The sequence below is a fragment of the Ischnura elegans genome, chromosome 2 (genome assembly GCF_921293095.1).
Source record: "Ischnura elegans chromosome 2, ioIscEleg1.1, whole genome shotgun sequence".
Classification (NCBI taxonomy): Eukaryota; Metazoa; Arthropoda; class Insecta; order Odonata; family Coenagrionidae; genus Ischnura; species Ischnura elegans.
Genome location: NC_060247.1, coordinates 51455299 through 51470019, shown reverse-complemented (window position 1 = coordinate 51470019; position 14721 = coordinate 51455299). Strand labels below are relative to the sequence as shown.

The 14721-nt window shown below is 36.4% G+C and overlaps 1 protein-coding gene across 2 annotated transcripts in view; it reads left to right on the top strand.

Annotated features, from left to right (window-relative positions):
• LOC124153728 overlaps positions 1-5891 on the top strand; it is a 63742-nt gene extending 57851 nt beyond the window's left edge. The window contains exons 6-8 of one of the 2 annotated variants that reach the window (XM_046527063.1): positions 550-907; positions 2407-2480; positions 5035-5891. In XM_046527063.1, coding sequence (XP_046383019.1) covers positions 550-907; positions 2407-2435 — 387 coding nt within the window. In that variant the 3' untranslated portion in view covers positions 2436-2480; positions 5035-5891. The remainder of the gene's footprint in view (positions 1-549; positions 908-2406; positions 2481-5034) is intronic. The other variant, XM_046527064.1, reaches the window with a different exon arrangement.
• Positions 5892-14721: the final 8830 nt, after the last annotated feature.

Genomic DNA, 14721 nt, shown 5'->3' with positions numbered 1-14721 from the left:
GCTCATTCTACATTTCATAACGCGCTCTCTAACGCGGAACAAAGCATGTTTTCCAAAGGGGCTCGCCGATCCCCAACTAGCTTGTCCTCTGGTGCGGGCACCTGTACCATTACTATTATATGTATTCTGAAACTTACTTGCTCATGCACTGATGGTATTAATAGATATTATTTGTACTTCATCATGATTACCTATCAAGGTTGTGTACTTTTAAAGTTTCCTTTTATTTTTAAGATCTAAAAGAGAAATAAAAGTCAATCATAACGAAATAAGGTTCAATGGAAGGTATATGCTCTCTAAAATAAGTCTAATACAACCAAGAGTAGCGCTATGGGGTTTGAGAGCATATGATGCACCTATTTACTAACTTTGGTCGCAATATGTGTAGATGTATGGAAATGCATAGCGTACAGGCAAACAGACATCTTCTTTTATACGTATACATTGTGGAGACAAATATTGTAGGTTCTAATTGTCTTCAAAACCGGACAACCCACCCAAGGTTGAGATGGCGCGTAATGAAACTTTACCACGCTGTCTGCGTACCAGGTCCGTGGGCGCCACATCCTCCGCTACCCACTTCGTCGGGATGGCGAGGGCAACGCGACTACCACGACGCTGGGTCTGGAGGTTGAGGCGGGCAGCGGGACATTCCGGCAGGGGCGTCTCACGCTACGATGCCAGGCCACGCTGCTCTCCGCTTACAATGCCACAGCGCACATGGACATCGAGGAGGAGCGTCCGAAGCCCGCATCCGTGCTCGGCAACACGCAAGACGACTCCTCATCGGCGCCCGCACCCGGCGCGGCATCCTCCTCACGCAACTCCGCTGCTCCCTCTCTCAATGCTAGAACGGAGGGCTGCTGGGTAATGGCTGCTTCGCTCGCAGCCTTGGCCACCGTCAAAGGTGAGGGATATGGTGCGATGAAGAATGCTTGTTGATAAAATTTTCTCGGGTTCGGTACCGGGCTCTCAATATTATTATTAATTAGTCAGTCTTAGCCATGATGACGATGAGGGAGTTTCTCATCGAAAAGTTGGCAGCCTTAATTAAACAGCCTTGCCCAATGCCGAACCGGAGAAGATTTTTTAGATAGTATTAGCCGGGAAATATTACAATCTTTTAAGAATGATAGTTTCTTCATGCCTGCAACTTACATATCCAAAGGAATTTTTCTAGCAGTGAAGTGAGTTTCAAAAACGTCTGTGAGAAATAATGGGACTGCGGATTTGTTACTCGTACAAAATTCAACTGTGTTCAAAATTTTCAACTGGTTCTTATTGCTATTACCTCGTGGATATGCATATGGAATCTGCATATGGCTGAAAAACACATTGGTTTGAGTTAATTTTTGTTGATTTTAAGATATCCATGGAAATCGACTTGAAAATAGTCTATCTACTAAGAAGCGCAATGGTGAAAGGTATGGTTACATTTGGGACCGTATTGTAGTAACACATATTGGGAGCCCTCAGCACAGTCCCTACGTCTTTATGAATCATATTGAAGTGAGTCTGACTTTTATCATTGTGTATCTAAGTATCCGATACTGATTACTGAATCACAAAATTGCATAATGTAACCCAATAGTGAAAAAATGGTAAATCCATTGATAATACTGGTATAGCGATAATAATGACTAATATTTGGCATATAACTCTGCGAGTAATGACAAACGCAAAGGTTTAATTATTGAAAGTAATGGAAATTTGACTAAAACCAATATGCTTAAAAGCCTCCATATTTTTACAAATACTTTTTGCCGTGGTTCACTGCTAAATACTGTTATAGTTGGTATGTAACAGTATTCGGAAGCAAAATTATACCAGATATGTCTCCTTTATTCGCCTTCTTCATTTTAATACCTGCAAACGTCGAAGATATGCAATATTTTTCATTCCGTTTGGTGAAGCAGTATGTTTTATATGGATTGTGATAGTTTTGTCGGTGTATCATTAATATACGAAAGTAAACATAAAAATTAAAAAGTTAAAATGTAAACATAGGCTGAAAAAAATATCAGTTGAGCTGGAGTGATGGAATATCACCATGTCCTCTTGAACAAACATAATTTCAAGGAAACTAAGCAGACAACTCAGATGATAGCCTTTTTTCTCACTTCTAACGCCAACTCTGGAGAAATTAATTCTCTCCAGGAAAATTGTTTTGTCTTGTACCTTGATAGGAATTGAATTTGTGTGTGTTCACTTCACTTCCATCTCCTAAGTATTGCTGAAACTTAAATTAAAAATGTTGCGTATTTAATCTAGATTTATTTTGTGATAAAATTAACTTATTTTCATCCCTTATGCATATAAGTAATTATTATTCATGGAATTAAATTACTATTTATATTTCTATTAAAAATTCTTAGCCGAATAATTCGTGTATTTTCTTTTTTGCAGCTCTCTCAATCTTTGGTACTTCATGCTGATAAAGGCGCGTTAAATGAGAATCAGCATGATTTAATGATTAAATGGTAAGCGTTTCATATAAGCAGTACACTCCCGATTATTCGGGCTAATGATGGGGAAAGATGGCACGAGTAATCGGAAAACACGGATAACCCAAACTTTCACTCAAATTTGTTGTAATGTTCATAATTTACGTAAAATAATATATTATTTACGCAGTTATTTTATTAGTGAGCTTCCTGGTCTCATTTGGAGCATTCTTTGCTAGCATGTTATCTTTTTAGTGGCCATAACAAGGTTTTACTCGAATTATTACGGTTCCATGAATGATCTGGTTTCGATAACCACGCATCCGCTGCTGCATGATCACGGATAAAGAACATTGGTTTGCAAGAATGCTTCAAAACCACTTCGCGACGTCGGAAACAACACTCTCAGGCACCACGACACGTAGTCGCGTCTCGAACAAGTTTCCCGGGTTGCATCTGCAGCGGGACGTGTATCCGTGATCACGGAGCGCGATCGCGCACTGCGAGGCTTGAAAAACAGAAACACGGTGCACCCGTGAATGCAGGTAGCACGCAAAATCATCCGTATTACGAAGGGGAAGTCTAATGGAAATAATACGCCCGGATTATCCTATCATTGCAATAAAGTAATTCCGATGATTTTGCGTCGGATTTTATTTTTTATTAAGATCGCGGAAAATATAGAACATATATATGAAAATTCATGCATGGATAATCCGCACCACTGGTATACCGCAGCTGGATAATCGGGAGTCTACTGTATATTAAGGTAACTTATTAATTTTAGTAATTGAACTGTATAGATTTTTATAAAAATTAAAATTAAATTATGTTAAAAATGTAATAGACCGGTCGAATAAATAATTTTTTAATATCATTAAGGCAAGTTCAATTTTGAATCAATTAAAAATTTAGCCTGGTATTGTATCTTAATTCGTAGAAAAGCTCGAAATAACCAGAACTGATCCTCGAGATTGAAGTTGAATTAACAAGATTATTAAGCTTTTTCACGTTGTTGAATTTTACGATAATTTTTATGAAATTTGAAGTCTTTATAAGGATCGCATTTTTTATGTGTTTCACTAAATACCTTATAAACGCTTATATTGCATCAAATTTAGCCCTATTTAACTAAAAGTAAATCGATTTCGCGTCAATGCGAAGCTTACCTGCAATTGGCTTAAAGTCTGCTGTTGATCTTTGGTAAAATTAAGGGATTTGTTGGGACGCTTTTTCACCTATTTAATAGGAAGAATATTCACTGCCTCTCTCTTTATGTTTGATAATCTTGATTACCTCAATTTTATTTTACACTGATCCTTAGTTGGATGACTATCCATTTCTATGATAATTTTCTTACCGTGTTATTATCCGTGTTTCAAATCATTCTCATTTTCATAGATATCACTACGTAATATGTTTGTCCCCGTATGACTAGTGATGTAGATTTTAGACTTCCATGCGGTACAGGAGATTTCAATCATAAATATTTTGGTTTCCAACATAATCTCTTGTCAATAGAAAATGTTAGTCGTTGTTTGATAGAAATAAACAGATAAACGTATTTTGCATGCTAATTGTTTCAAATTCTACGTCCATGGAAGCTACAGAGTCCTCATGAAACATTATGCATCATATGACTATGAACACAGTTTACTCAGAACACTCTTCTTCAGTTTAATTGATATGCTGACTCATATGTTTCTCTATTTTCAATAGGACAATTTTAACTGGGTCGATCAATCCAAGTGGAATAATTATGTCAGCCGTGTCAATGTTTATCATATTTCGTGGCCACATGTTTACCTATTTTCTCGCTGACGCAAGGGTGAACGAATGAAAAATATGTCATCGAGAGAGATGTTAATCCATTTGTTCAACTATGCATGGGAAAAATCGCATACAATTGCAAATATATGATCCTCTTTAAGGCATCAACACCAGTTTTAACTGCATTTCATTACTTATTTTGTTTCCAATTAAGCGACAAATCGCAGCCTAATGACTTTGAAATAACGTTAAACTCCAATGAAAGCGTATTTTTTTATCGCAATAAATTCGTATCTTTTCACGATAATAATAAGTTCTGTATAACTCTCGGATTAAAACCGTTAATCATAAAGTAATTGAAAATGTAATATGTGCTATCGGCCAAACTGTCATCGGCTTAAGATTTCAGGTTTTTGGATATATTTAAAGAATCGGTCCCGATCATAATGGTTCTTCTAGTATTCATTTTTCTTATTAAATACCTTTATAATTACGTTAGTATTCTTTAATTATGTTTCTCGATTCATTCGAAGGAATTAATTTTTATGGCCACAATACTTTTTTATTCAAGCCTATTTTTTTTTCAATTTACTGGCAAGGGAAATTAATCTCATAGCATTTGATGATGATTTGATTCCAAATAATAATACATTCCATAAGATAAGGTTAACATGAGGCAATGATTAAATAAACTTTAAATTTTAAGAGGGATATCATGTATGCAATGAAGTTGTGTTTCAACTTTATAGCAATTATTTCTCTAATGTGTAAATTTTATAATTTCTCTAATCTGTTTCTATTTTCATATTTCTCTTTGCAGTGATGTTACTATTCCACGGTCATCATTAGGTATTCTTCTAATTTACGTGTCTAGGGATATGTCACCAAAAACATATGCCAGCAGTTATTTACGGAAGAGGAAAATAATTTTACACGCTCATGGGGTGCTGTGGACATCATTTGGTTAAAATAGGGCAAAATGAGGATGAATTGATTATTCTAGATGCTGATATGACTAAGACATCTTCAAAGGATCACACCGGAAGAGCTCTTTCCCAAGTGTTTTTTTCGCGGATGTACTATGCTACAAGAACATGCTAGTTGGCGAAGATAGAAAAAAAGGCCGGAGAATATAACTTTATGATTTGTAACTTTTCTCCCTCGAAATGAATTGTAATGAGACGCACCCTTGAATAAATGGCTAATGAATTGGTTGGTGCATCATACTTCTTCGGTTTATACATTTTATACATGATATGAAGGCAAGAGTCTCAAAAAAGTGTTAGGTAGTGTGATGAAAAACGGTATTACTATCTCTACTAAGGAGGCTGGCTGAAACCGAACTTGCCGAGTATACTTTGGGGATATGTTAGCCATCATACAAATAATCAACTCTAACATACCATTCTGTGGTGAGACACCAGAGACGGCATTAATGCACCATATTTGTAAAGTTGATAAAAATTAATTTGGTTTTTAGTTGACCCACTGTCATTGGAGCTGTTTATTTCAAGTAATTGAACATTGAAAAACTACTGAATAGAACTTCAGTGATGTTATGTCCCGAAGTTTGATGACCGAATAATATCTGTTGTAATTTCCTCTTGGAATTCTTTTGAAATTTGATATAATACCAGCAAAATAAATTATTGGATTCTTCTTAAAAAATGAAAATAATTTTTCATTGTTTTAATCTCAGACATATTTTTATGCCTCCACTCCTGTTCTTGGTCGTAGACATGCTGTTCTAGGCAGAAAAATATTTCCACCTGGACGCCAAAATTTGGTAAGAATTTCTAATTCGGCGTCGATTCGGGACTTAAAAATCTTTCAGATCCCGACTGCTTGGTAGGTTTCTTGATAAATACTAAGACAGAATGAATTGTGTGACCTGTAATAAGATTCATTCGACTGCGTAACAGACATATTCATGTGCCAACTGAGCAAGTGGAAATGTATTTATTCATTTTCCTCTTTAACTTATGGTTCATTTTTAATAAGGTGTCATATGTTATTCAAAATATATCTACATATTATCTGTGGATTTATGGCCATCAGTAATGTGTTACTTATGATGAACGTTTTTTTACTGATATCATCAAATATATCATGTAGTGTTTTGCAATGAAATTACTGAAACTTATAAACTTCAATTCCATTAAATCTACTCTGATATTAGCAAATAATGTTGGGAAAGCCTGGAATGTTTGACATTTTTTTATCATAAAGTTATGTTACCCCCTTTCACCATTTTTGATAGGTTGTAATTGGACTCATTGCGATGAAGATATCTCCGTTGCTTATTATAATCATGAGTATTATAAGTAATAGGCTTATACTTGGGCCCCTATTCATTGAAATTGGGACGTGGTCTGTGTTACCTTCAGGCAATGAAAGGCTCTGCACGTCACTTTCTCTGTTATTCTCAGTTACCTGTTTCTTTGTTATCCATCCCCTTCAGCAATTTCTTCGTCGTAGTGTCTCTTAATATTCCTTTGGAAAATACGGCAAGTTTATTATCTATGCGTAAAACTGGATATCGATCAATCTACCACTCTTAACACTCGCTCCATAATTTATCATTTGAAGTACCTAGCGGAATATCATTTTTAATTGTATAATATGTAATAGTATCTGCAAAGGTTCAGTAAATCGCTTATGTAAGCTTTGTGATAGGAATAAGATTTGCTTTTGCCAGCTAAATATTTTTTTCCTATTTTTAACTTAGTGAAGGCTCACAATTTTGAGAATTAACTCACCAGTAAGTCATAGCAATGTAAGTTGAATAAACCTTTTTGAAATGGTATTTTCGTTTCGCATAAGCATCGGCTTTCGTTGAAATAAGTTTTTGACCACCGCCATCGCGGACTGGTTGAGACATTGGCCTTGTGGGTTCCCGCAGTCAGCCACGGTCTTTCCCATCGTCACCTGTTATGACGCAGATTGGCGCAGGTGAAGGTCAACACAGTGGCCAGGCAAGTTATCTTTCTCATCCTCATTCCACCACATCACCTTCCTAGTGCTTGTGCGGCACCTTGGTGGACCTATTTGACTCTGGTGACATATGAATCATGCAAGTCTCTTGCAATTACGTCAGTTCATTTTCATTTCGTACGGGAAGGTTGCGCTGCTTTCTGCGGAATTCATTTTTTCTCACTGCAATCCGCATTCGAGAGACTTGATCGAACGGTATCATGTATACCATGTTGTTTAGCAGCAGTTATTATTTTCTCGGAATGATAATTAATATGCCTTCAATATTTTAACGTGTCTCCTTGGTATCGTGATTAGTATTTCTTGTGACAATAGCGTGATCTTCTCAACTTGTTGTGAGTCCAAGGGACAATCTGGTAAACCCAAGTCGCGAGGGGTGGTTCAGGTGGAACGGCGAGACAGTGTTCTGTGCGTCCAGATGTGCATTATTGCATAGCAATTACGTCCTGCTTATAAGAGTGGTTCATTCAAGCGCTTGGAGTACAGCGACGGCTGGGGAGACACCATCGCATGGAACGCGAACGGATCTTCGTGGATGAGCTACCAAATCAAGGTAAGTGGCGATTAACTCTCTTGATCCTCTCACTCTGCGTATGCTGACCGTGCTATTACCATATTATTACTTTTTATCCGACTTTTTAAGTTATTCCACTCAAACTATGATGGTCTGGAAACTATGTTCAATGCAGTTCGCTAAATATTTTCTGTCAAAATATTTTTTCTCCTACTAAATGATGTCGCGTTAGCGGTAGCCTCCGTGGACTTGTCCCTACATTAAAACATGTATTAGAGCCTTGGTGTAGCGTAGTGATCATTCAGTCGGGATGAAGTCTTAGAACAAAATGATTATGGTTCATTGCAGCCAATCTGCCATATTTATGTAGGAATGAAAAAAAAACAATAGCGTTCTTTTAAAATCTAATTATTAATCCTGAATCACCGGTGATGCACCATTATTTTTAAGGCAACTAACTAAGAATGCTACCGTGCAACATACAGGTAATATGCGGATGTCATGTCAGGATGTGTTATCAAGTGTGCTTGCTATCGAAGTCCAGGTTATTTTTATTTTTAATCTCAACCCTTGCGGACCACAGTCGATCAAGAAGGAATATTTCATTCATAGGAATCTTTAAAATTGAAAAAGTGAATGTTTCCTTACTTCAATCAATTCATGGATATATGTAACCATGAGAGAAATTATGAAGAGTAGGACATATTTGTTAATTTTGTTGCAGCCAGTTTTGCAGCCTGTATTAATCTTCAAATAGCTTTTCTATGAGATATAACTTCTATCGTATGATAATTTTGTTAAGCCTCCTGAAATACGTTAGCTAATAATTGCATTAACCTTTACTTATGATTGTAATGAGTAGGTATTTATGATTTAACTCACAAGGTCGAAGATTTACTGATGCTAAAATTCTCTTAAGTGTCGGAATTGCGAAATAGAGAAAAATAAAGGCAATTCCATGTACCGGGAATCTCATTGACTGCTTTTGTTGATTTCTCTCTCCCCTTTTTTCATTTTATTGAATTGGCTCCATTGCTGCGCTCTGTCATATATTCTGACTGTCAACGAGCGCAAAAATCGGCGCACAGCTACGAGCGACTCTGAGTTGTGTAAATTATTTGGCCGTAAATTGATTAACGCTAGCGTGTGCAGTGCATCATCACTGGTATTGAATCGCATAATATTTACCCATGTGATTGATGTTGGAGCGAGTCCTTTTCTCCGGTCATTACATAAATGTTATCTACTACGCCATGCAATTTTCTCATTCAACCTTTACTGGTCCCTGATGCGTAGGCTAAACCAACCATTGTCCCGTGTGACCCTAGTCTGAACCACATTTGATCTAGCGTTTTGCTAAATTCCCCGAACGGTTTTGAAGAGGAGTTGAGATGAGTTGTGAATACGAGTTATGTACCTCAATAACACATTCCATGCATATCCTGCTGTGAGGTAAATTTTGAAAATTTGAAACTGTGTAAGATATGATCTTATGAGTCATGACATGACATTCGGTTACATTCGCTTCATAATTGAAAACAAATAGTAACTCAACAACAGTAATGTATCAACTAAACCGAGAAAATATTCGTAATATTTTTGCCGTTATCAAGGCCTACAGCTGGCATTTTGTTTTTTTCCGTGTCGTAAGACTAAGTGCGGACACTGTATTGTTAGTTGACTCACTCGGTATGTTTTCCTTATGGATCAGTGACCACTAAGACAGAATGGAAGAATCGCATCATAGGATTGAATGCATACATGTTATATCTAAATGTTTAAAGTGAGATTGTCTATTGGTAATGAAACATTGGCCTATGAAATTATAATTGTTTGTGAAGAGCATTTTTTGATTTAATTTTGAACGTGATCTCTATGCGAGATTGATACTTGAATTCTTTCGGAAATATAAAGTGACGATTTAACTGGCGTAAAATATTAACTTCTTAAACGGTTTGAAATTCCAAGTCAGGAAACAAAATTTAGTCTTTGGTAGTAGCAACAATTTTTTTGGCGTGGAAATGTGTGTAATTTTAAAAAACATTCCTCCACACCCATTCATTTACAAACCACCTTGCGAGCGCCCTCTATAATATTTTGCGGGGGTTGACCAATCATGCAGCATGTCAGAGGATAACCACGGCCATAAAAATATCAGGACCAGTATAAAAAATACATACACTTTCATTCAAAGGGAAAAATTGTCAACGATTAGCAATTCCTATTGCAAATCCCTACAAGGCTAGAAAAATGGAAAAATATAAAAAATCAATGATTCGTACTAGCAAGTGATGGTCTTAGTTTTAATAATCGATACACCACTGCTAGCACTAGTATTTGCCGTTAATAGTTCGAGGAAAAAATTACATTTAAATCTTTCTGTCTTGCAGTATATTTCATTTATTTTCTTCTCCTGGCCACGTCTACCACATTGAGACCATAAACGAAGGATATTTATCGAGTCGTTTGAGAAAAAAAATTACTAATTCATTTGGTAAATCCTTTATCCTTTTTTATCATTTAAGATTCCCATTCTAACTCGCCCAAAATATTGAAAATGCTGCATTTTTCATCGTGAAAACTCATCACGAGTCAGGCCACTCTGCGTGTACTCTATTGATTTCAGATATCAGTCCGACTTCCTAAGAGACCCAGACGCTAGACGCATACTCCAACTGAGGCTTTCTAGAGCCAACTAGCTTATCTTTTCAAACTTCCTATGCCTTAACCGAAACTTTTTTTTACAAATCCCAGTTTAAGGTTGGCATTCCCACATACTTCGCGAATGTAAGTACCCCAGGAAGGATTCCAGGTTGTTGTGACCCCTATCTATTGTACAAATTCGGCATTCAATATTTGGATTTCGTTTGCGGCGTAACTTCATCATGAAAAGATATCCTATCCCAAAAAAATCATCACCTTTTACTTTTCAATTAATTCAATTCTCACTCCCAGTTACTGAATTTCTCTTTACACAACTACATCATATGTGGAGAGGAAGAATCCTTCCCCATGCCCGAGGTAGAGGTAAATGCTAATTGTGTCATTAATGTAATGAAGGAACAAAAGAGGCTCTATAACACTTCCTTGAGGTACATCTGATAAGGCTCAAAATTATATTAGTCCCCACCGTATGCTCAAAATTTTTGTATCAGCATTTAAGGCAAAACCTTATCAAATGTCTATCTGAAGAAGTCTAAAAATTTGGCGTCAACATTGGCTACGATATCGTCAACAAAAGGAGTTAGCAGAGTTTCACATGATCTGCCTTCTCTTAATCTGTGGTGAACATTTGATAACAGATTTTGGCTTTCTTAGTGGTCCATTATGAAATTTAAATAATATGTTCCAAGATGTTTCGAGAAGTAGAAGCGAATGCGATAGACATGTGAATACTAGAATTTTCCCTATTCCCCTCCCTGAAATAGAGGCGTAGCGTTCGCGGTTTTCCAATCTTCAGGGACAATATGTTCTGTTAGATATTTTTCAAACTTTACCTTCATTTACCTTTACCTTCAGCGACAGCGACGCTATCGCTGTCGTTGATTCCTTATACGTATACCCGAGCTGGATTAATCTCTTGGATTAGTGGATTTGAGTTGTTATTCTGAACCATGGATTGAAGCACAGATAGATGGCATTTTTTATTGGTAAAGTTTAAAGGCGCTTAAATTTTCGTAGTAAAAATTATTGAAGCCTGTATGAGAAAAAAACTTAAGACAATAGCATTATCTTGATTTTGGTCACCCTATCCCCTCTTTCATTTATTCGTGAATAAACCGTATTGCTGTTCGCAAAAAAAGATGTCTGATTGGTCGTCATTATATTCCCCCATTACTTTTGTTTTGATTTTATTCAATACATCCCTAAATTTGTTAACTGTTCCTATTTTTATTTGTTTTCCATTGTTGCATTTCTTAATTTTTCTCACAGGTAATATGCGCATTTGGCATTTTCATTTAGGCGTGCATTGCTCTTGGACACTTCACTGATATACGGACTAAAGTGTTGTACCATCCCGGCACGGAATGGAAACAATTTATGTTACTTGGTATCGTATTATTCACGGAAACTTGCATTATGTTTACAAATTTGTAGCATGAGCCGCTAGTCCCAAGGTTGAACGTGCAATCCTTGAAATCAGTGATAAAGGTCGACAAGTTTTGCTTTATCCCTTGAAAATCTTCTTTTAGAATAATTAAAACCCTTCATCTCGACGCAAGCCTTCTGTCGGAGTTCAAATGGAATTTTTCGTGCACTGCCTTATGGTCACTAATAGCAGCCACCGCCTCAGTTCTTATGACGCTTTCTAGAATATTCGTTGCTAAGTTTAGAATGTTTTTACCCCTGGTGGGTGTATCTATTAGCTGCGTCAAGGAATTGGAATGCAAAAAAGAAAAGAGAGCAAAGTTTTGCTCTTGTTCATAGGTTAACCTCCATTTTCAAAGCAATATTGATTGATATAATGATGTAATCACCACAAAATATGGCATTTTTATGGTTTTTAACGGAATTAAACCCCCTTATTTTACTATGAAATACGAACACCGTATTTAGGCTTGAATTTGGTAGCCTAGAGTGATCGGATGCAAAGAATCTCTTAGGTTAGCTCTTTATTGAGCACCAAACGTTTTCAAAAACTGTGGAAATCAGCAACTTTGTTTCTTTTATACCACGAAAATTGACAATGACGACCGATATGATGTCTTTGAGTGTTTAAGGTGAGTTGAATGTCATAGCTTGAGGTAGCCAAATTAAAAGGAATTATGTAGATCGGTGTTTCCAAATCTTTGCCATTACCAAGTTAATCAGCATTGAGAGTTATCAACTCATGAATATCCGCGTCACAAGGTACCTACAATTGAATACTTAACCGACGAGCTATCATGGTACTATGCCATAATTAAAATTGAGGAAGGTGAACAAATCATGTAAACTAGGCCTCGTTGATATGAGCCGGCATTCCACGACTTCATAGAGCATAATTTTGGAAACTCTCTTAGGTGAGGGGGAAACCTTGGGAAAGTTCTATGAATTCCACCGCTGAAGCCTACCTACCTTCTACGGCTTTCTAGTAGGAAGTTTACTCAATATGACGCACAGTTTTGGGAAAATAAGTGCACGAGAGTAGGGTACATTACATATAGCGAAGACAGTTTTCAGAGCGGTTAGGTGAAAACGAGCGGTGGCGGGGACCTTGAATATATATACCAGAGTCACCAAAAAACTGGTATGACGCTGTACTTAAAGAATTTGTAAATTGGCTAATTAGCAAGATGAAATCATGAAGCATTCATTTAATATTTTATTTCCATCTTCTACGCATGGTTTTTTCATAGATGCAACAGTCAAAAAATGAACTCCGGGTACTCTAGAACTAGTCGTTTTATCTTCTACGAAGTTAAATTTTCGACATTCGACGACGAACTATATAACGAGAATACCAGAATTCAGGACATTTATATTTTACGAAAATCTGAAAAAATATATGGAAGTAAAATTATGACAGTTTGTTTAGTACATTAGGTTGTTGGTAATGGGTTTAGTAGTTTACATCAAAGAGTTCAGGTAGTTAAATATTCTGTGCTCATGTGGAAGCCACAATATATAGGGCATATTAGTGGCTTAGATAACGTGCAAATAAATGTGGCTAGATATAGAAACTAGACATGTAACTGAAACGCTCAACCCGCTATAATTAGAGCAACTTAAGCGGAAAGAAGAAGTCAATGTTGAATGGGATGAATAAGATAGCCATCGAGAAAAGAACATTGGAAGAACGTTGTATGGACATAGTAACACAATGCTTTGTGAGAAAAAAGTACCACCAATTCAAGGTAAAATTCCGGACACGTAAGACCAATGTCAGAAACTTACGTAGTTGAATAAAACTATACTTGAGTAAAAAGATTCACAAGTAAAATTTTACGAGGTCTTTCCAAATAAAGTTGAAACAATGAAAGTTGGAGGACATAGAAATATATAATTTGTTTGTCAGTGGTAAAATTCCATTCTTTCAACCATCTTCAAAATAATTTTTACTGTAACCATAGCAGTGATTTCAATGTCAAGGTTCTGCACAATATTTGTAAAGGTAAAAAGTTGGACTTTCTTGAGCAGTTAGAAATTTTAAGAGCGTGTCGCAACAAAAATATAAGGGTGGTCAACGACCTTTTGTACCCCTCCCACTCCTCTCCTTTATTCTCAATTCTCCTGGACTCAGCAAGTAAACCCACTGACCTTGAGGAACCCTCGTTAGCTGTTTCCCCTCCCACCATCACTACCTCCTCCCTGTCTTAAACTTCCTCCCTAAGGTATATATAAGCTCGCAAATTTGTGTATATTCACCTTGATAATGACATAGTGTACTGTCGAAACCAGGGTCGGTTATTAAAGCTACTGTGGAACATACAAAAGTGTATCTTCATTATGTTTCCTGTCACCAAGTCCCACCAAGTGTCGCCTTCCAGCCTGAAGTTGAATTTTTACTGTTTTAGTAAACCCTATTTTACTCTCAATGCATAATATATGAACATGAGCTTTATGTATTCGCTGGAACACACAACCGTTATTTTGCTACACGATATAAGTATTTGAATTAGGCAATTAAAGAATTTGTATTAACTTTTCGGCAAACTTCTTTGCTTCAAAGCCTTGATGTTGCGTCTTTCATCCATTCAAATGGAAGACTATCCGGCTATAATTTTATAATGCAGATTTATCTCTAGGGGTTAGCATAAATATGAACATATGTTATTACACGACAACATACATTTTATATTTATTTTAAGTAGCAATTGAATGCAATCTTAAAAGTTTTACTTGCAAATATTCTGGTCCAAACATAGTTATATTTCACTCAATATCGAAAAAACAATTATCCTTGTACAAATGAATGAGAAACTATTTCTTAGATAGAGTTCTATTTTTGGAAAAAAATCTAGTTTAGGATTCTTAAATTAATAACTTAACGCAATACACACAAAAATGCATACTGTA